Source organism: Amblyomma mixtum, chromosome 2, assembly GCF_055824585.1.
Source record: "Amblyomma mixtum isolate Tamu chromosome 2, ASM5582458v1, whole genome shotgun sequence".
Lineage (NCBI taxonomy): Eukaryota > Metazoa > Arthropoda > Arachnida > Ixodida > Ixodidae > Amblyomma > Amblyomma mixtum.
The window spans coordinates 113,640,447-113,661,982 of NC_143013.1; the positions used below are offsets into that span (position 1 = coordinate 113,640,447).

At 48.3% G+C, this 21,536-nt stretch overlaps 1 protein-coding gene across 1 annotated transcript in view; it reads right to left on the minus strand.

Annotated features, from left to right (window-relative positions):
• Positions 1–21,536, minus strand: part of LOC149360625 (complement factor B-like) — a 205,803-nt gene that overhangs the window by 108,423 nt on the left and 75,844 nt on the right. Inside the window, exons 8-10 of the mRNA XM_089572417.1 lie at positions 20,890–21,069; positions 12,688–12,891; positions 10,789–11,027 (exon numbers count right to left, since the gene is read on the minus strand). Of these exons, the coding sequence (XP_089428543.1) occupies positions 10,789–11,027; positions 12,688–12,891; positions 20,890–21,069 (623 nt within the window). The remainder of the gene's footprint in view (positions 1–10,788; positions 11,028–12,687; positions 12,892–20,889; positions 21,070–21,536) is intronic.

Sequence of the window (21,536 nt, forward strand, 5' to 3'; positions counted from 1 at the left end):
CTTAGCAAGACTTACCCGAAGCAATATCGGGACACTTGCCCGTGGTGTGGCAGCAAACCGTGGTGTGGCCAGCGAACAAAACCACATCACGTGGGAATGCAGTAAGAACGACAGCTTTCGCAAAGAACCGAGTGCAGAACAGTGGGAAAGCCGGCTCTCCAGCGTCGATCTGGGTTGCCAACAAGGTCTGATCCAGCACGCCCAACGAGGAGCGAAGCTCAGCGGCGCCATCCTCGGTAGACGAGCGCCTGACCACTGAGCCACCGCGGCGGGTGCCTATGCTTCACTGCCGCTTTTCTGTAGCAACGTTGTCAACGCCAACACGTATTGCTCCAGTGGCATGCTTCTGCCGCAACATTGTCTACGCCAACGAATGCGGTGCACATCTCTCTGTCACTACCGCCACATAGCTCAGAGCGCGAAAATTAAGGCCTTTAATGCCTCATCGTTGTCGGCAGAAGGCTGTGAGCAGAAGCTTGTGAGCAGAGGTGTCATGCTTTTGAGAGGTGTCAACTGAGGTATGTGAGTTAGTTAGTGCGTAATTTCCTTAACTGAAATACAATTTTCATTTTTTGTATTACGGCCTCTCTTTCTCTTCCTACTTTCACTCCCGCTTCCTCCCTTCGTGTACGGTGTGGTTGAGGTGTCCATCAAGATAGCAGAGAATTACTGCGCCATTTCCTTTCCTCAAAAAGCGTTGCGTTCAAAGGGCAAGGCATCGCTCCGAACAGGTGGTGGCGTTCCATGAACTCCCTGGCAGTGCTACCACACGCTATCGCGTTCCACTCTTAAAGGCGAAGCTCAAGCTTCGTTATTGGTTTATTGGGGTTTAGCGTCCCAAAGCAGCTAATGCTATGAGGGACGCCGTAATGAAGGGCTCCGGAATTTCGACCACCTGGGGTTCTTTAACGTGCCTGACATCGCATAGTACACGGCCCCTAGAATTTCGGCTTCATCAAAATTCGGCCACCGCGGCCGGCATTGCACGCGCGTCTTTCGGGTCAGCAGCCGAGCGCTGTAACCACTGAGCCACCGCGTAAACTTCATTAATTAGCAATTTATTATATTTAGTCATTAATCAGTAATTTGTCGTTGATTAGTTATTTGCCATTCCTTAGTAAGAAGTCATTAATTATGTGTGACTTCATACAGTGGTGACGTCATCAGTGCCACTGAGGCAGTCAAAGTAGTGCGGGAAACGCTTTCGCCTCTAAGCACTTTAGACAGTCGAAGTGCCCCCTGAATACTTAGATTTATAGTAGTATTAGGCGATGAAGAAGGCGATGTACAGTGCACCGCGTGCTAGTGTGTTGCAGCTTAACACGACGCGTGGTCGAATGGATCTCTCTTTTCCGCATGTAAACGCTTGTATGAATACCATACCATAAGAAAAACGCGGAGGTAGCCTTGTGCTCTCGCGCACTGGCCAGCAAAGCTTATCTGTTCGCGCCGCCGCGACTCCCAGTAATGAATGTTTATTTTTATTTATTTATTTCACTCGGCCCAGTCTCACAAACATCGGAAGATTGCGCTCGGGATTTACCCACCCGAATAGAGTGGGCACTACCTTTCGTTTCCGTTTTCGGGTATCCTCCAAACTAAATGGGCCTTTGACCCGTAGCGAAGGAAAAGAAGTTTAATAGACAAGGACGCTGGAAAAGCCACAGCACAGGCGTTGAGTTTCATTATTTTTAGTCGCATTATCTTTTTTTTTAGTAAATTGGTTTTTGAGGAAAGTAAATGTATCTGTCTCGCATATCTCGGTGGACACCTGAACGTCGCCGTAAGGGAAGGGAGGAAGATGGGAGTGAACGAAGACGCCCTATTAGTTAGACGCGCCTTTGTTCATTTCAAATCATAAAGCTTGCATGGCGAAGTGGTTATCGTGCTCGTATCGCACTACGGAGGCCGCGCATCGATTCCCCAGCTCGACAAATTTCTTACTCGGTTTTATTTATATATCTGGTCTGACTAGAAAGTTTAATTGGCTAATTGGTCTTTGTCATTGTTCTAATGCCATCCACCATGTCCTGTCACTCTGCGCTCAAGTGATGGAACTCTCTGGAATGTTCTACCGAATGTCTACGAAACGACTGGAAACATCTAGCCATTAATGATGGTTAATGATTGTTAAGCATGCCTTGCACATTTCGTGATACTAGTTAATGTGACCTTAATTATTACACTGATTAATTAGTGTTAGTGAAGGTACATTAATGATGGTTAATGATTGTTAAGCAGGCCTTGCACATTTCGTGATACTAGTTAATGTGACCTTATTTAGTACACTGATTAATTAGTGTTAGTGAAGGTACAGGAACAGCCCACATGTCACTTCTTAACTTTACTAATTACCAATTAGTCATTTAGTCATTAAGGACAATGATATAATCATGAAATCACTGTATATAATGTTCCGAAAGTCTCCATTGGCTATTGATTGGCCCATATAAGGCGTGCATCCGAAACGCGGACATATTTGCTAACACGTCTCGGGCACGACAGTATGAGGCATTAAAGGTTTTCGCCTTAAAATGAAAAGTGTATCGGAGGAAAGGAAACTACGCAGTACCTGTCTCTCATACCTTGGTGGACACCCGTCATCCGTTTTTAGAGGAAGTGGGAGTTTAAGACGAAGAAACAGAAAGAGGGGCCGTAATGAAGAAAATGAATTTGAGAAAAGGAAGTTATGAAGAAGGTTGCGCGTCGCGAGAATGTGCTCATCATTGTGAGAATGTGATCACGAGAATGTGCTCATGCATTGAGCAATGCGGCCTAATGCTTCAGTGCCGCGTGTCTGCCACAACATTGGCAGCGCTAACGCATGCAGCCTACATCTCTCTCTTACTACCCCAGTTACCAAAAAGCGCAACTCAGGCGTCCACTCTCCCAGGCAGCCAGTTATACGCACTTCTTTTCCCTGAGATCATCGGATTCTAAAACGCCAACGCCAATATGGGACCACTTTCTTCTTTCACTCCCACCTTCCTCCCTTCCCTTACTGCGTGATTCAGGTGTCCACCGAGATATGTGAGACAGATGCTGCGCCATTTACTTTCCTCGAAAAAAAAACAAACCAACGCCAATGAACGCTGACGGCCTATGTCTTAAATTTACTTTTAATTTTGAGGAAAGGAATTGGCGCAGTTATGTCACATATCTCCGCGGACACCTGAACCGCGCCATAATTGAATGGAGGAAGGTGGGCGTGAAAGAAGAGAGAGAGAAAGAAGTCGGTCCATGTCTTCAGTGCCGCGTTTCTGCCACAACGTTTCCAATACCAACGCACTCAAAGCATGCCTTTGTGCTTAGTCGCATTCTTTACGCCACTCCTTACCTTAACCTCTCCTGTGCGGATAAAGATAAGATCAATGCTCTAATCCGCATGGCTACCAAAGCAGCGCTAAACCTACCAAAGAGCACTAGCACGGAGAGGCTCTTAAAATTAGGAATGCACAGCACTATACAAGAACTTATAGATGCACATCGCTACACGCAGTACCTTCGTCTGGCTGGCACGGAAACCGGACGATATATACAGGATTCTCTGTGAATTCGCATACCCGCACACACTACAGACTTCATCTCTCTCCCTCGCGCCATACACACCGCGCTTATCCTCAAACCCCTTCCTAAGAATGTCCACCCTGAATACCATCAATCCCGTCGCGTCGTGCGAGCCAAAGCTCTCCATAAAGAATATGGCACTTCTGAGGACTTGCGCTGGGTGGACGCCGCGTGTGGTCCAGACCGTTCAGTAGCTGTGGCTTACCATCGAGCAGCCCCCCCACTTACCCATTTCATAGACCCCCCTTGTACCCCGGAAGAAGCAGAGGAAGCAGCTATAGCAATATCCATTGCCGAAACCAATGCGGCTTATATAGTTAGCGATTCAAAAAAATTACCGACGATTACGTTACTTCCCAATGCGAAATTTGAGCGCAGCAAATAAGCTGTTTCACCTTTTCGATAGATTGAGGCAAAGAAATCGAGCAACACATGTATGCGCTATCACAGAATTTTTTTTTATTTTTCACACGTATTCCTTTAACAAAGACTCCACTAACAGTTCTTGACAGTCATGAAGGAAGCTTTGTGGTCGGAGAAATAGACTGATATATGTTCGACTTGGTACACCAATGCTTGATTCTCAAAGACGAGATCTATACAAGTGCCTCGCGAGGTTTTCACAGCCGTGGGACGCGTTACGAGCGAGAGGAACGGGATGTTCTCCCGCATAAGTGTTAGGAAATTGCTGTTCGTCTTTATGTCAACATTAAAGTCCCCCACTACTAACATCGGTGTGGATCGATGGACGGTTAATGCGAGTTGCAGGAAGTGCCCGACGTCTTTCGTGAGTGCGGTAGGGGCGAAGTAGGCAGCTACTACCAGCAAGCCGTTGGGCAACTTTGCGGCGCACAGTTCGCCAACTTCATGTGACGTGCCAAACATTTCGACTGGTATTGCAGAGAGACCTGTGCGCAAGTAGATATCGACTCCCGCCGCTCTGTTGTGGTCTCTGCGAGCGCCACAGCAGTATAGGAAATCTATGATTTCGAGAGGCTCTTCGGGATCCATCCAGGTTTCAGCAAAGCAAAGTACAGAGGAATGGCGCAGAATGTGATCGTGGTGTACGTCCTTGGCATGTGCGGCAAGGGAGCGTACGTTAAGAATGTGGTTGTGAATGATGAATCAAGTGCTGCCAGCGAATGACGCGTCCATTGGCTGTCTGCGTGTGTTACTGATGTGTGGTTAACATGTTAAGCTTCGCCTGTAAGAGTGGAACGCGACAGCGTCTTGCAACGCTGCCAGGGAGTCCACAGAACGCCATCGCCAATTCGGCTGTACGCCTTGCTGGACGGTAAATTTATTTTTTGAGGAAAGGAAATGTATCTCTCTCGCATATCTGGGTGGACACCTGCACCTCGCCGTAAGGGAAAGGGGGAAGATGGGAGTGAACGAAGACGCCGTATTAGCTAGACGCGCCTTTGTTCATTCCAAACCATTCAGCTGGCATTACGGAGTGGCTAGCGTGCTCGTATCGCACTCCGGAGACCCTGGTTCGATTCCCCAACTCGACCAATTTCGTTCTCGGTTTTATTGATTTATGCGGTGTAACTAGAAAGGTTAATTAGGCCATTTCATATTTATGTTCTTGTATTTCTATCCATCGTGTTCTGTCATTAACCTGTCAATTGTTGGAACTATCTAGGATGTTCGACACAATGTATATGAAACGAGCAACGTCTTACTGAGTGGGGAAGTGCGTGGTGGTGGAGGGAACGCGGCTTCGTACTTATCTGTTTTTTTCAGCAGCGTCTCCTTCCGCGGACGCTGTTGTCGCTGGGGCGCGCGTCTTTCTTTTCTTTTCTTTTCTTCTGACCTCTTCATTCTCCTCTATATTAATTAGGGTAATTGATTAAGCAATTAACTAAACTCAGTCCAACTTAGTTGCAGCATCACTATACGATCCCTTTGATTGGTTGCATGGTTACTAGCCAAAGTACAATTGGCCCCATTTGAAATTCGCGCACTGTGACGTCACGAGCATTTCGACCAATTGAAAAGCGTGACATTGGGGGCGGAGCTGGTTACGAGGCCGACGACGACGCGAAACCCAGGAACGGACGCCAAAGAGCTGCGCTCTAAAACAGCCATCCTTAACTTCGCCCGTGGACGCGTCCATCCCCCCGCGTGGCAGATATTGAGAACATTTACCCTAAATTCCGATAGGCGTATTAAGCTCGTGTGGGTGCCGGCTCACTCTGGCAATCCTGGAAATGAGGCTGCTGATAACACAGCCCGAGGACTTATTTGCCGGGCAAATGGCGACCCCAGCCGGGATTTCTCAAGGGAGAGGGCACACACGTTCTCAGAACTGACTCAGCAAGCACGCCTTGCCCGTCGACTCTATCCCCTCCTCACCCCCGCCTATCCCATTCCCAACAAATCCTCTGGAGGCGACTGCAGACCCGAACTCTTACCCCTCAGCGTCTATCCTACTTCCGCCATGTTTCCCCAGAGTGCACTCTCTGCGGAGAATCGCACGCCACCCTGGACCACATCCTCTTCGGCTGCCCTGCCGATCCTCCCCCGCAGGGACAGCCCGCCATCGGTACATGGGAGGAATGGGAGGCCTCCTTTGCGCCGCAGGACCCGGACATGCAACTTCGCTGTGTGAATCGGGGTGCCAGTGCCATGGCCCTACGTGGCCTGGACACATGCGCGTAATGTGAGGGCTGTGCGGTGGCCCTGAGATCTTGCACCGTCCAAACTCGCTCGCATAATAAAGTTTTCCATCCATCCATCCCGGAAAGCTTGTAGAAACTTAGAACAAGGACGCATTTCACAACGCGCCGCCGAAATCCTCCACGGATGTGAGTACAGGGATCGACCGCACACACGTGTCCTCTAGGCCCCAGAATACGGCGAACTATGGGGGAACAAGGCCGCAGACTCCTCAGCCCGCGCGCTTAACCACCAGGCATCGCCACGTCCCCGCCGCTTGAGGGGGGCGCTGTGTGCGCGCGGAGCGAGAGGACGTGCAGTGCATCAGATGGACCAACTTTTGGCTAGAGCCGCGAAATTTCGACCGGAAACCCATCAATACAGCTGCAACTGTTTTCGTGAAGTTGACAGCTACTTGTGAATACCACTAGCACCTAGGTGAGACTAAATTCAGGCCTTTTAGGGCCGATCTTCACTTACGTATCGTGGCCTGCGCATGCGCCGCGGTCCAGCAGCGAGTCAGTCGCCCACCCGCGGCAAGATGGCTTCCGGAACCGTACAACGGGGCTACGATCCGGACACCGGCCTGATCCGAGGTTCCTGCAATTCCATGGCTTGATAGCGCGGATTCTGCGCCAATTGAGAACATGAGGCTTTTCAAGGTAGCGGAACGCCGCTCATGCAAGCGGAACGCCACCTCCAAGAAATCGGACGCCATGTCGGCATGCCGCTCAACACGCCAAAACCCTGCTGCACGCGCTGCAGAGCTTCACGGCGGGCCCCAATGTTAATTCGGACCTTCTTGGAAACCAAAACTGCTCCCGCGGCTTCATACGAAGACATCGTCATCATCCTGAAGCCCCCGGTGGCCGTCGCTCTCAAGGGTGTCTACCAACATGGTGAGCTGGGAGCAGCGTTCGTGGCCTTCTGGGCGCCAAGGCCGCCGCATTGCTCAGCCTGCTCCCAACATGGGAGCCAAACCTCATCATCGCAGGCAGCCGAGAAGTGCACGTCGCAGGCAAGCTTCTGCGTGACTTTGAACTAACATCATCGGAAGCGACGGCTCTCCATGTACCGCCAGTTGAAACTCACTGACGACGTGTGCCGCGGCATCATCACCATGGCCAAGCACGAGACCAGTGAGTCCCTCCAAAACAAGATCCAGTGCCATGCTGGAGAACTTGCCGTTATCCGCAAGCTTGGCAAACCAGATGTCGCCGCGCTCACCTTCGTAGGCAAAGTGGTGCCACGATACGTGCATTATTACTCAGAAGTGACCCTTGTGCGTGCGTACAAAACGACGATCCCGGCCTGGATGCAGTGTGCCACAGTAGGCCCCCGGCCGGACACATGCCCCTGCCCGGATGAAAAGTGCGGCCTGTGTGGCCAAACGGTGTCAACCGTCGACGGGGTCAAGACGCCGCATGAATGCACTCTGTCCTGTGCAGTCTGTGGTCAAGCTCACCGCATAGAGCAACATGTTTCTCTATGCTCGCCCTACCAACACCCGCGACTGCACGGGAAAATTTCCCAAGCTCAAAGTGCCCCACCCCAAGGGTGAACACCCAGAGCTCCCAGCAAACCAGCGACGTGGCAAGCCGCCAATTCATCCAGATTCAGGTACCAGTGGCGGAACGCCGCGTGGTGTTCACAGCACCAACCACAAAGCGCAGTCACCTTCTTCATCGTGGGTGAAGTTGGCGTCCGGGAAGAAGATGGCCCACCGCCGCCACCGCCCAGCAGCAGGGACACTCGCCACTTCCCGGCTGTCAAGACAGATGGCGTGCCGGCGCCCGGGCATCAGCGCCCCAACATGCCAAACAACAGGTCAGCAGCTGGGCTGAGACCGCCTCCTCCTCCTCTCATTCCCTCCTCCCCACTAACCGTCTCCGCACTCGACTCGGAATACGAAAAACCTATTGACGTGCTCCGGGCTCAGAATGAGCTTTTGTCAACAAAATTCATAATTTATAGTCAAAATTTCCGTCCGCCGCAACGAGCCCGTAGAACTCAGATGCAATGGAGAGCGACACGAAGCTCTCGCCTGCCCCCGTGACTGCCATCTCCGCGATCGAGAAGCGCTTAACCTCTCAACTTCGATCTATGATCGAGACTGCCATGGGCAAGATCTTCACCAAGGTCCAATCTGCCGTCCCCAAGGTGGTCTCAAAGCGCATCTTGGCCACCCCCCCCCCCCCCCTATGTCGGACGGAGCGCATTAGGGACGTATCCGTCCTTCAAAATTCGACCGTCTGATTACTAATTCGGACAATAAGGTCCGTTGCTGCGCTTCTTTTGTCATCACCCCCTTTATGGCGCATTTAGCTGGCTCTAGTGCAGCCACTCCCTCCTCCTCCACCTAAAATTTTAAATCATGGCGAGACACCTTACCCAAAGGCGTACCGTCATCTCCAATTCGGCCATGATAACACAATAGAACTGTAGAGACTTTAAATACCGCACTAAGCGGGCCAATTTCCGCCTCTACCTTGAAACCTTGGAGTTCCTCCCAGTCGTGGTTGCCCTCCAGGAGCCAGGCCTGGGCGCCACACTTTCAAACTACAAGACGTTCCAACAGGATCCCGCGTCTTTTCTCGTTCACAAAGCTTACACAGCCAACATAGTGGCTCTCGACCTTCAGCTCGAGTACTCCTATGTGATGGTGACTGTCCTACCACTCCGCCGCAGGGACACGCCTTTGCATATACTCAACGTGTACTGCTCTCCCAAACTCAAGCGAGAGACTTCTCGGACCTCTTTAGCCACGCGCTTAGAGTAGCGCGTAGCGATCGCCTGCTGATTGTGGGCGACTTCAACGCTCCCAGTCAGCTCTGGTGGTATCGCTATGAGTCGGGCGGACGTAAGCTGGTGGAGCTTGCGTCAACGTTGGGGCTCAACGTCCACATGGACTCCGTGTACCCAAAACGGTTAGGAAACTCCGTGATACGGGATACGTGTCCAGACTTAACCTTCACTCGCAACATACGACACGCAGACTGGCTCAACACCGAGGAGACCCTCGGTAGCGATCACTGCATCCTTAACACTACACTACGCATACGCCCGCTTACGAGTCCCAAAACAGAAGCCGTATCCCAGATTGGACGAATTTCGGGCAAAATTTTGACTCACTTGACAATACACCAATTATTGAGTGTAAGGTATCGGTAGCGTTCGCGGGGGTCATCGGAACGCGGCTGGGGGCACTCAAAGCGGAGCGTCTCCTTTCTTGGAACGCGGCCGCTCGCGAACGCGCCGGGAAGTACGGGTGTCCACCCACCCGCGGTACCGATTCGCACACGTGCTGGCACGGATGTGTATTTGTGTTTGTTTTATTTTTATTTTGTGGTGGAGGGAATGTTCTCTGCACGTACTGGCAAGACCGTGCGTTTGTGTTTGTGGAAAGGGCGTTTTGCCCTACGGAAGCTGGAGGGCTGGCCAGGCTCTCGATAAACCAATCATGTGAACATCGTAACATGATTGGAAGCCACCAAATGTGGGCCGGGCCTTTAGGTCTTTAAAACCGGTCCCCGGAGCTGGAAGCGGGGTTCTGCGCTAAGGTGAGATGCGACGCATCTTCGGCAACGCCGAGTAGGGGCCTCCCCTAGTATTAGCCAGTTCCACCCTGTTTGTTTGTCCTTTTGCTGCTTAATGTCTCGAGTACCTAAATTTGTATATGCAATGTAAATAGCTGTATATAAATCTTCAGTTATTGCCTTTTTTATCCCTGCGTCTCGACTCATCGAGAGACCGTCTCTGACGGGCACCCTTGGTGCGAAGAGCTTCAGTCTTCGAGTTAGATAAACCGTCTCTGGCGGTGCACCCCTGGTGCAAGGAAGTTAAAGAACCTGTGAAAATTTACTTTGAGAAAGGCTACCCAGCACAGTCCCAACCGCTGCTGACACACCTTCGCTCGCATGAAAGATCCAGCTCTCAGATGCGGTCACGAACTTGGATAACACCCTTCTACACCTCTGAGAAGCCCGTCGCAGCCTCGTCCACCGTTGACGACGCCAGAAACACAATAGTACGCTTAAAGCTCGAATTACCGAGCTTACCCAGAAAGCAGCAGAGTACGCGAACCAACTCGCCCAGTCTAACTGGGTGGATAAATGCTACATAGCCGCGCGACATATGTTACGGGAATCCTACGAGACCATCTCGTCAACCCAAGAATGGCCATTATTCAGACGTCGTTTGTTGATTTCTATATATTGTTTTATTTCTTATTCTCATAAATACCACAGTGAGCAAATACCATAGCAGTGATTGAGTTTTACGCGTCAAAATAAGATTTCCTGTCGTTCGCACCTTTCTGTGGTGCTCAATTCTCTTCCGCCAGAATCGTCTACAAGCACAGTACCTCTTCCCTTACCTGAAATACCTCACTCCCTTGGATTCATATATGTTTAAGAAAAGCATAGGATCATGTTACAAAAATTTCAAAGGAAACATTCGCTGCACACATATCTTCACCCAAACTCCCACAGAAGCGTGTAGGTGATGTCAGTGCTGCCATGAAGCGGGTGGAGTGAAAAGGTGCCAAAGATATGCGCCTACCTTTCGCGTTATCGCCTTCGCTAGGTTGATGCCCGTCTGGAAGTTGGTCGGTCCGATGCTTGCGGAGGCATCAAACAGGAAGTACACAAAGTGCCTCGCAGCGTTTGGTCCCCTAACTTTGAGGATTCGGCCAGTTGAGTTGCTGCCGTTTCCGGTAGAAGCATTTAGCTCTGGAATCTTGACGGCGATGTCACTTAGAGCTCTGCCCGCGGACCGCATTTTGTCGTAGTAAAATTTTCCTGCACGTTGAAGAGCAAAACTCAAAAGGCCCTGTCTTGCACAAACCAGTTAAGTTGCTACAAATGGGCAAATAGCAAGCTGCTGCTGTGATCACTGCAGACAAAGCTCATGCATTGACGTGAGAGTTTCCCGTAATTGCGGGCACCGTCAATATTTTATGTACATAAAGCGGGTATGAATCAACTGCTGATGCGAAAACAAATGCAACTGATTTAGATAACCACACTTTGCATATCATTTATGCGGAAAGATGTCAGGTGAGAATGCTGGAACAAGTTCCTGAAAGGTTATGAAGGGAGGAAAGGTTTGGTTTGGTTTGGGCCGGAAACAAAACACTTATTACAGAAGCCACCGAAAAAAAAAACTCATAAACACATTTTTACGCTTTCAACAGTACATTCGTGGGCATACAGAATAAGGTTGAGAGTGATAGCCCCCGCATATTTACAAAGGAGTGACATTTCTGATGTATCATTGTTTGGAGGTTAACATTTGCATCCCTTGTAATGGAGTAAAGGCTCCTTTAGACACCTCTCTTCTGTCACAATTAAAAGGGGGGCGACAGTCTGGCAACCAATTCTCCATGCTTCGAAGTTTTTGTGCATAACTTTGGAGGTTATCAAAGTTTGGGGCAGCACATCAAACGCAAATCTGGGCCAGTAAAAATATTTTGCCCCGAGCTGCTGCGTACCATCAACATTACATACAGTATATTCCGTAAGAATAATTTCTAATCTCGATGCCTAAATCTGCGTAGTATTTCGCGTATAACGAAAGACTACCCGCGATACATTATTGGTGCGGGAGAGTCCCAACCTAGGATCTCATTCTACTCTGTCATGAAAGGTAATGCTAAATATAAAAAATTGTTTCCGCTCAGTATGATCGAATTTTTTTCTTTCAGTCTGCAGTTCTTTTTCACTCATTTTACACTCCGCGATGGCTTAGCGGCTGTGATGTTGGTTGGGGCTATGAAAATCGCCGCAATAGCATCTGAAGGAGCCAGAATGAAACTACGCGCAAGTGATATTCGAAATCTCTGATCGTTAAAGTCCCCCTCGCAGATTAATTGAAAGTTCTGCAGAATCAGTCTTTCACAGTCATGTCATTTGTATCGTTTTATCAGCTGTCTGCAATTTTTACTACGAAAAAGCCTCCGTGCATGGCATGGCAGAGCGTAAGACTCATATTACTGCCTCATCTGTTAATAGATCATTCTTAGCGGGTGAGACCTTCATCGCCGTTCAATACTAGGAGTGGCCAGCACTAGTCACGTAAGGCTTCGTCACAGCATCACCGTGATCATGCAACCTACCTGGCGCACTTGGTCGGACCGCGAGCACCAAAGCTGACTGTGTTGTTGATGGAAAAACAAGAAGCCAGGGCAGGCAAAAATATGTTCGTAAGGCGCGACGGCTGCCAGGTTGATGGAACACAAGCAGCAGCTGTTCTTGATAAGGACATAAGGAGAACTCGAAAACTCTACAATCATTTATTATATATTCTACTCTAAGCTTGTGAAATGTTTTGGAGTAGTTAGTGCACTCCACACCTGTCGCAATAAATAGTTCAGTGAACACAATTTCTTTCAGCAGCCTTCGTTTGCATCAGGAATGAGAGCCCAGTCATTAATCACAGCATGGTGAAATAACTACTGACCGATGCACCGCGGGAGAGAGGCAGACCATCTTCCGTTAGACTGGCAGGAGATGGTGGCGTTGCCACGCATGTGGTAGCCAGGTTTGCATTCAAATGTGACGTTGGTACCCACGACGAAGTTGCTGCGGCCATCCCGGCGACCGTTGTCTGGGGTGCCAGGATCCAAGCACTCTTTGTGCTTTCTCGCCTCCGTCATTGCTGCACCTGTCGGATGAGCACAGCGCCAGCAGAAGTGTATAGTGAGTGCATGCTATATAAATACTCCCCGAAGAGTGCACAAAAGTCTAGTGCTATGAAAGATGGGAAAGAAAAAAAAAACAAGAAAAGATATTTCAGCAGGGCAGAAGCGAATAAACCGCAAATTAGATCGCAAGCTGGAATAACTACATATTTCCCTATCTTCTTTTACGGCGTGCATGCTCGTGTTCAGAGTGAATTTGCACTGCAAGGAAGCGGCGATCGTGTTCTGTTAGTCAGGCGGCGTCCTTCGCTTTTCAATGACAATGGAGCGTTCTCAGATGGTCCGTCCTTGTGCAAGGTGTTTCAATGCGGACTGTCATGTGCGTTTTGTAGTAGCTAAACACACAAGCAGTGAGATACACTTGTTTAGCGTTGCGCAGCGGCTGATGCCGTTAGTGCGAGAAGTGATGCCCATCGATCACCTTGTTACATATCCGAAGATATCAGCTCTGGTTGCCGTTCCTTTCCAAGGAGCAGCAGGGAAAGACCGGAACGACTAGGCAGACCGGCTTGATACTGCAGCATCACAATTTAGGCACAACTCCACAGGCTCGCGGGTTGTAATTAGAAAGTCCACAATTTGCAGGTCCTTGAGTGGAGACAATTGTCAAGTCTAATCGCCGAATCACTTATTAATTTTCCTATGATTGCCCACTTTGCATCAACTGCATCTTACTTAGCGTGCAAGCTACAGCTGCGGTGCTTTTTCCACCCGAAGTGCGTTGGCAATCTTAGGAGAGGGTGCATTTTCGCCACTCCGTCAACCCCAACTTCTCTCCCGACAAACGCGCCGCATTGATGGGCTACCTATGCTAATTCCTGCTACGTGCTCCAGCCAGCGAAAGAAAACAGTTTTCGTCCTGTGATCGAATAATGCCCACGATGCAACGTGCCGCAGCGGCGGCTTCATGGTCGCTTTCTCCAGCTGGTCCCTGTAGCCAGACGAGTGAAGCAGCATTTACTCGAGTTTAGTTCGGAATGACGAAGTACGGAAATTTGTCGTAGTCGAATTGAGACGACCTGCTTTCTTATCTCCGAAGCGCTGTTCTAGAAACCCTATCCGTGATGCAGCATGTCTGGAGTAGGCACTCAGGGCCTGGGTTTTGTCTACCAGACTTCCCATGATGCCCCAATAAAACTGTATGGAGCTCCTTGATGATGCATCTCAATGAAATCAAGCGGTACTAACTCGGTGTCCCTACAGGGTCTGTTCTGAAAGTAGTAGGACTGGTTTTTTCCTGGGCGAACGGCCGGACGAGAGGCGATCTGCGCGTGCAGGATCGTTGGAGGGGGATATTGGGAATGCTGGGGAAAATCAGCAGTCGGCTCTCGGTCGTTGACGAAAGCAGGTGGCTTTTATTGTGAACCCCTGTCGAAACGTCTCGTTACACAGAATCATAGAGCGTTTGCTGGATCAGCGACACGCCATCAAATTTTGCGTAAATCTTGGTAAAACGGGCAAAGAGACTCACGACACGTGCTGCCATGGGTAGATCAGGTGTTTTTTTTTAGTGGCACAAGCTCTTCCCAGAAGCTCAGGAAAGAGTGGAAGACGACGACCGCTCTGGACGCCCTTCGACCATCAAGACCAACGAAAAAGTGTAGCGAGTGAAACATTTACTGAACAGTGATCGTAGGATGAATATCAGAATGATTGCTGATGACTTGAGCATTCCCCAAACTCAAGTTTTTGAGATCCTGACAGAAAATTTAGCCATGAGTAAAGTGTGCGCGAAGTTGGTGCCGGGAGTGTTGTCAGAGGAGCAAAAGGCCAACGGGAAAGCGATCTGCCAGGATCTTCTTAGTCATGTGAATCAGGACCCCGGTTTTTTGCCCAGCACAAGGCGGCAACTAGGCCTTATGCCCCCTATAGCCCCGACTTGGCCCCGCCAGACTTTTTTTTTTCTATTGCCGAGAATAAAATCGACGCTCAAGGGGAAACACCACGGATCGGTAGAGGCGGTTCAACAGGCCGTGACGAAGGAGCTAAACATCATTACGGTCCAGGCGTTTCTGGAAGCGTACGAAAACTCGAAAACACATGGGCAGCAGCGTGTAGGTCCGGAAGGGTGCTGCTTTGAAAAATTCTAATCATTTGTACTATTCTCTTGAATAAACTTTTTTTTTTAAAAAATGAGTCCTACTACTTTCAGAACAGACCCTGTAAGCTAATGCTATGGGCGGTAAAATTTCACTGCATCGCAGTACGTGGAAACTTTGCGGTTCAAGAGATGTTAGTGTCACCATTAGCTACTTCGGGGAATAGAAAGCTCGTGCGTGACCTTTGAGGACAAGTGATCAGCCTGATCTTCGTCTGTCCAGTCTCTGAAGTGGGCACTCTCATAAAGTACAAGTGGCAGCAGACACCATCCAGGCTTCAGTCGCTGACAGACACCAATACTAAATAGCACCCAAATATGTTTTTTTTTTCATAAAAGGTAGAAAGCTTTCTGAAATATTGTACTTGACACCTCTTTAGCAGTGACTGTACTACTGCGATATATCTGACCTCATTGCTGTCCCAAATATAGCATTACATCTGTGCGAGTGCGAACATGAAATCCCTGCTACATAGCTAAATACTCCCGAGTTCCTGCGTACGGCTGAATTTTTCTTCAATGGTCTTTTGCCCCAAGAGCTGCTTTGGTTTGGTTTATTGGGGTTTAGTGCCCCAAAGTGACTCAGGCTATGAGGGACGCTGTAGTGAAAGGCTCCGAAAATTTCGACCACCTGGGATTCTTTAACGTGCACTGACATCGCACAGTACACGGACGTCTAGGATTTCGCCACCATCGAAACTGAGCCGCCGTCGCCGGGATCGAACCCGCGTCTTTCTGATCAGCAGACGAGTGCCGTAAACACTGAGCCACACCGGAGGGGCACCGCCGGAAATGTCCCAGGCTATCTGCACAAGTGGATACACAAATTGCCAGCACCGCGACCACCAACGTTCGAAATAACTTCAACTGAGCATTGGACAGGTTGCTTGTAGAAGCGTTCTTGGCAATGCGGCCTTGATAGCCAGTGTTCAGGTTGCGTGCGTAATAAAAAATTTGTTTCCGTTCTACTGGGCGGAAGAAAGGCATCAATCACGTTTAATTTCTTATTTAAGCGAATTAAACACGTTCAAATGTTGAGAGTCGTAAGGCAGAGCCAGGCGGGCACTTCTATAGCCAAGAAATTATTCTTTTCATCACAGTCATTCCGCTCTGTCTGCACCGAAAGAGGGATTCTGGGCCATTGATACCATACAAATGTAGCTTCCCCTCCGCTCCCCTGAAACACCAAACCATGTGTGTTAGACTAAGTCAGAAATGAGGACGCTCCTCCTCCTGCCGCGCAGCTCCGCTAACACGAGCACGGGCCCACTTCTCTTACACGACTTCTTTCTTCGTCCGGTCTGCATCAGCCGAGCACTAGCCCGGTGTCATCTTGTTTTGAGGCGAAAACCTTTAATGCCTGATCGTTGTCGACAGAAGGTTGTCGACAGAAGGTTGTCAGCAGAGGTATCACTTATTTTGGTTGGTCAAAATGGTTTTGAGACAGTTACTAAGGAATTTCTTTCCCTCAAATACAATTTTTATTTTGTTCATTACAGCCCCTGGTTCACTTTCTTCTTTCACTCCCACTTCTTTCCTTCTTATACAGTGCGGTTCAAGTGTCCAACGAGATGACAGAGAATTACTGCGCCTTTCGTTTCCTCAAAAAGCGTTGTGTACAAAGGTGTTTCCAAGTGGCAAGGCAAAGCACCTAACGGGTGGTGGCGTTCCAGATGGTACCGTTCGGTGGCAGCGCCACAACACGCCGTCGGGTTCCACTCCTATAGTTGAAGCTTAAGCGTCATTAATTAGCAGTTAATTAGTATCTAGCCAATAATTAGTAATTATTCATTAATTAATCGTTTGTTATTAGTCATTCGTCATTATGTGTGACGTCATCTAGTGGTGACGTCGCCAGTTCCACAGAGACAGTCAAAGTGGTGCGGAAAACGCTTTCGCCTCTACACACTTTAAACAAAGTGCCCAAGTAACACTTGTTGCTGGGCTAGTTGGTGCATTATTCTTCTTACAAAAGCTAGCGCAAAACACGACACACACAAGAAAGGTATACAGGACAACGCGCTACTGACAACTGATCCTTTATTGGAAAGAAACACGTAATATATAGGCACACCGTCAACCCACCTATCAGCTGCAGCAAATGTCAGAATGATGTAAAGGGTCATAAAAGCGATAAAAGACACAAAGACTGAAAACACGACGTACCTAAAAACGATAAAAAGTGGCGAAAGAACATTAAAAGCATGACACGTGGTGTATAAGGCCAAAGAAACATGACCGACTGGAATTCAACAGGATGATAACAAAACGATATTGTATAAAAACGTAACAAATGCAGTAAAAGGAAACACGTGAAGCAAGAAAAACCTGATAAAAAGCCTGTGCGCTGAGCACTTGAGATTACATTGAGGGGAAAAAAACCTGTACACATGCTCGTACTCGGGAAAACCTTTCTAAAAAGCATTCTTCAGTTTTATACAAGAAGATAGATGCATCGCTAACAGCATTCGCGCCCTTTTTTCTGATCAGAAAAGCTTCTTTTAATTCACGGGACACTCGATCATGGCCTCTACCTAAAGCAACGGTTTTTTCCAGAATGGGCCTGCAAGAGTTTTGTTCACAGTCCTTGCAGTGAAGAGGCAGATTCGAACCTGTTCCTGTCCCCATCGAACGTTCATGCTCCCTCAACATTTCATTCAGGCAACGCCCCGTTTGATTAAAAAAAAACTTTTCCTGATCAGATCCCACTCACATGTGGAAAAGTGTATGTTGGTCAAACGGGGCGTTGCCTGAATGAAAGGTTGAGGGAGCATGAGCGTTCGATGGGGACAGGAACAGGTTCGAATCTGCCTCTTCATTGCAAGGACTGTGAACAAAACTCTTGCAGGCCCATTCTGGAAAAAACCGTTGTTTTAGGTAGAGGCCATGATCGAGTGTCCCGTGAATTAAAAGAAGCTTTTCTGATCAGAAAAAAGGGCGCGAATGCTGTTAGCGATGCATCTATCTTCTTGTATAAAACTGAAGAATGCTTTTTAGAAAGGTTTTCCTGAGTACGAGCATGTGTACAGGTTTTTTTCCCCTCAATGTAATCTCAAGTGTTCAGCGCACAGGCTTTTTATCAGGTTTTTCTTGCTTCACGTGTTCTTTTACTGCATTTGTTACGTTTTTATACAATATCGTTTTGTTATCATCCTGTTGAATTCCAGTTTGTCATGTTTCTTTGGCCTTATACACCACGTGTCATGCTTTTAATGTTCTTTCGCCACTTTTTATCGTTTTTAGCTACGTCGTGTTTTCAGTCTTTGTGTCTTTTATCGCTTTTATGACCCTTTACATCATTCTGACGTTTGCTGCAGCTGATAGGTGGGTTGGCGGTGTGCCTATGTATTACGTGTTTCTTTCCAATAAAGGATCAGTTGTCAGTAGCGCGTTGTCCTGTCTACCTTTCTTGTGTGTGTCGTGTTTTGCGCTAGCTTTTGTACGAAAAACAAAGTGCCCCCTGAATTTTTTTTGCAACCGGCGTCCACTCAAGCGAAACAGTAAGACATGATGGGAGTACCACGATGGGCTCCAGACTCTCTCACACACCGCATATTGTACATAATGATATTCTATTCTGTAAGCTTCCAGAAAAGCTCATTTAGGAAGTCGCACCTGTGTGGCTCAGTGGTCATAGCACTCGGCTTCTGGCCCGTGTACTGTTCGATGACAGTGCACGCTGAAGGACATCAGTTGGTCAAAATTTCCGCAGTCCTTCACTAAGGCGTCTCTCATAGCCTGAGTTGCTCTGGGACGTTAAACCCCCTAAAAATTAAAAGCTCACTCAGACGCTGTCTTCACATACCTTCACCTCCAGTTTCTTTCTTCAAGAGCCGGCCATTTCTTCTCTCTTCTTATGCCAAGTGTGTAACAGCGCGAAAACTTCAAAATTGCGAGATTTTACGAAACACCTACCAGTACAACACGGTTTCGAAGCATGATATCCTTTTGTGAGATAAATATTTCCTTCGTTGCACTGGCTCTTTCTCGCGGCACGTTTACAGCCTTGACTTTTCTTTGGTTCATGCATCTTCCAGACTTCATTAATTCCTACAGCTTCAAAGCGCTCATCAGATGATGTGAATAAGCGTGAACAATGAGGGGCATTGAAAGAAGAGGTTTGTAATCTCTCCCGAACGCAGATCCTCCCCTCCTAACTTCAATTCCGGCGTGCTAGGTTCCGCAAAATACGGATGCGCCGACGACGACCAACTCTCAGGAAGGCTGATGCAACACACGTGATTTGTATTGACGATAAATAATTGCGGTAGACACATGACTGTCCCTCCACAAATAGCGTTCATCGATCCCATTGCCAAGCATGTAAACCACCGCACTTTAAAAAAAAATAAACCGGTTTATGCTCACAGTGTCCCTTTTGAAACATGGCAGCACCACCGCACTGATTGAACTGTCGCTGATTGAACTGAACGCCCGCGCGAGCCAGTCTGCATGCGCGACGCCACAAGTAGTGCCGCAACCACCGTCGACATATCGGCCTGCCGGAGCAATGAGGTCGTCGCTCCTTGCCAGCAGCTAATTTCGTTCACTGAATCCAGGATTGAGAGCAGCAGAATCGTGGCGCGGGAATGCGCTAGTCACCTGATTTTTTTTTTGTATTTCGCGGACTTAATTTGGGGCTCGGAAAAACGATAGACGTGAGGCTTTCTTTATCGCAAGTAAATAAAATGGGGGTTTCTGAAGGTGCTCGCCAACTTTGCTGTTCACATTTCCTTCCAAAAGTCAGTATTTATGCGTTTAGAAAAATTATCTTATTGCTAATAAAGAAGTTTCAAAAGAAAAAAAATGCCTATTATGCGCAAGCCGGTCGGTAGGTGTATATAAGTGGTTTCCCTGGCCTACCTCAGATATCTTTTTAGCCTAGACACCATGTACCTGCTGGAGGAACCTAATTGTACTTCGAGCAATCTGCCACTGCCATCTGAAACATGAAATGCGATTCCTATGAGACTTTTTATTTTTATTTTCCATAAAGGTCCGTCATCGGCTTCTTTAAGTTCAAATTTAGCCACAAACAACCATGTCCCTCGAAGGGCCTGGTTTGAGGTTTTTCCTGTGCGCGCCAACTGCTAGTCTATTAAATGCTTTCTAGCTTATTTCTAACCCCGCCTATAATTCTGACATAAAGCACGAAGCAGCCTTCCCAAAAGTATGCTCTAGAAGGCCAAAAGTAAGCTCCTTTCCATAAACCTCTCGGCACTCCGTGGATATTTTAACCCCAAAGCCCTCTACAGTGTTTTCTTTCGCCGGAGTACTCTCCGTTTGCATTTCCGTGCACTGTCGGGGACAAAGCCCACCAGAGTACATGAATCTTCACGCATGGTCGCCATATGTGCCCAGAGACCTCATTTCACTGAGACCTATGCAAACAGAGACCTCATTTCACAGCCACGCACAAGACCAACTGAGCCAGACACTCAGTGCCAAGAGTGTGGTTTCGGTTCACCAGCTAATAACAAAACAATGAGCTTTGTTTCTGGTCACGCCTACTATAGACCTTAGTGCCCAATAGTCGATCTCACCCTCAACATCAGAGTCCGAGCTGACGCGAAGGTTTAGTGACCTTCTATTGTGAACTTCTTTTAAACAATGAATTTCAAGAAAATTGATAGTCTTAAACTGAGTATAAAGCATAGAGCTTCAGCTTCCCTTTCACGAAAAATTATCAAGAACTGCTTATCGATTTGAATATCAACACCAGCCTAACAATCATCATCGCTGCCAATCTTGCTTAGCGTTTCTTTTAGGAGTACATATGTACAACCGCTCCGTACTATAACTTTAAACAGAAAATGAGGTCTTCAGGATGAAACCCTTGGCGGAGTGTCTCTTCCCAACTTACCTTTGGCCACGCAGCGTGCAGGTGTGCCATCCCACTGGCCATCATCCCCGCACTGCCTCTTGGGTGATCCCAGCAAGACATAGCCCTGGAAGCAGCTGAAGCTTGCTGTAGCGCCCACAGCAGTGGAGTTGACGTTCATGCTGGTGTGTTGAGGGGATGTCAAGGAGCCGCACCGAATCTCTGCACATATCAGCTTAGTAATGAATAAGGGCGTAAGATTGTAACAACACAGGTAGTGAAAGCTATGCAGTCAGCATGAATGGGGTTGGCACCTTCGCGTTTGGTTATTTTAGAAGCCTTGTGAGCTTGACACTGCAAGCCATAAGCTGAATGGGTAGATTTTGTCCTACCGGAAAAGGCAGTGCCGTATGTTGGCTTCTTCAGTGCTATTCAAGATAATGAAAAAACTTGATAATAAAAACATCCGCCTTAAAGTTATCACGCGATAACATTAATGGGTCTGCAGCTGCCTGGTCTCCTGTTTGCATATCTCATGGCAGACACGGCCATCCTCCATATTACATTCATAAATCGCGAGGAGTCCTAATACCAATCCTGACGCAGTGGTGCAGCAGTTAAGGGATGCGCCACTGCCTCGGCAAGTGCCTGCTTCAAAAATAGACACAAGTGTATCTTGTGAGACACAG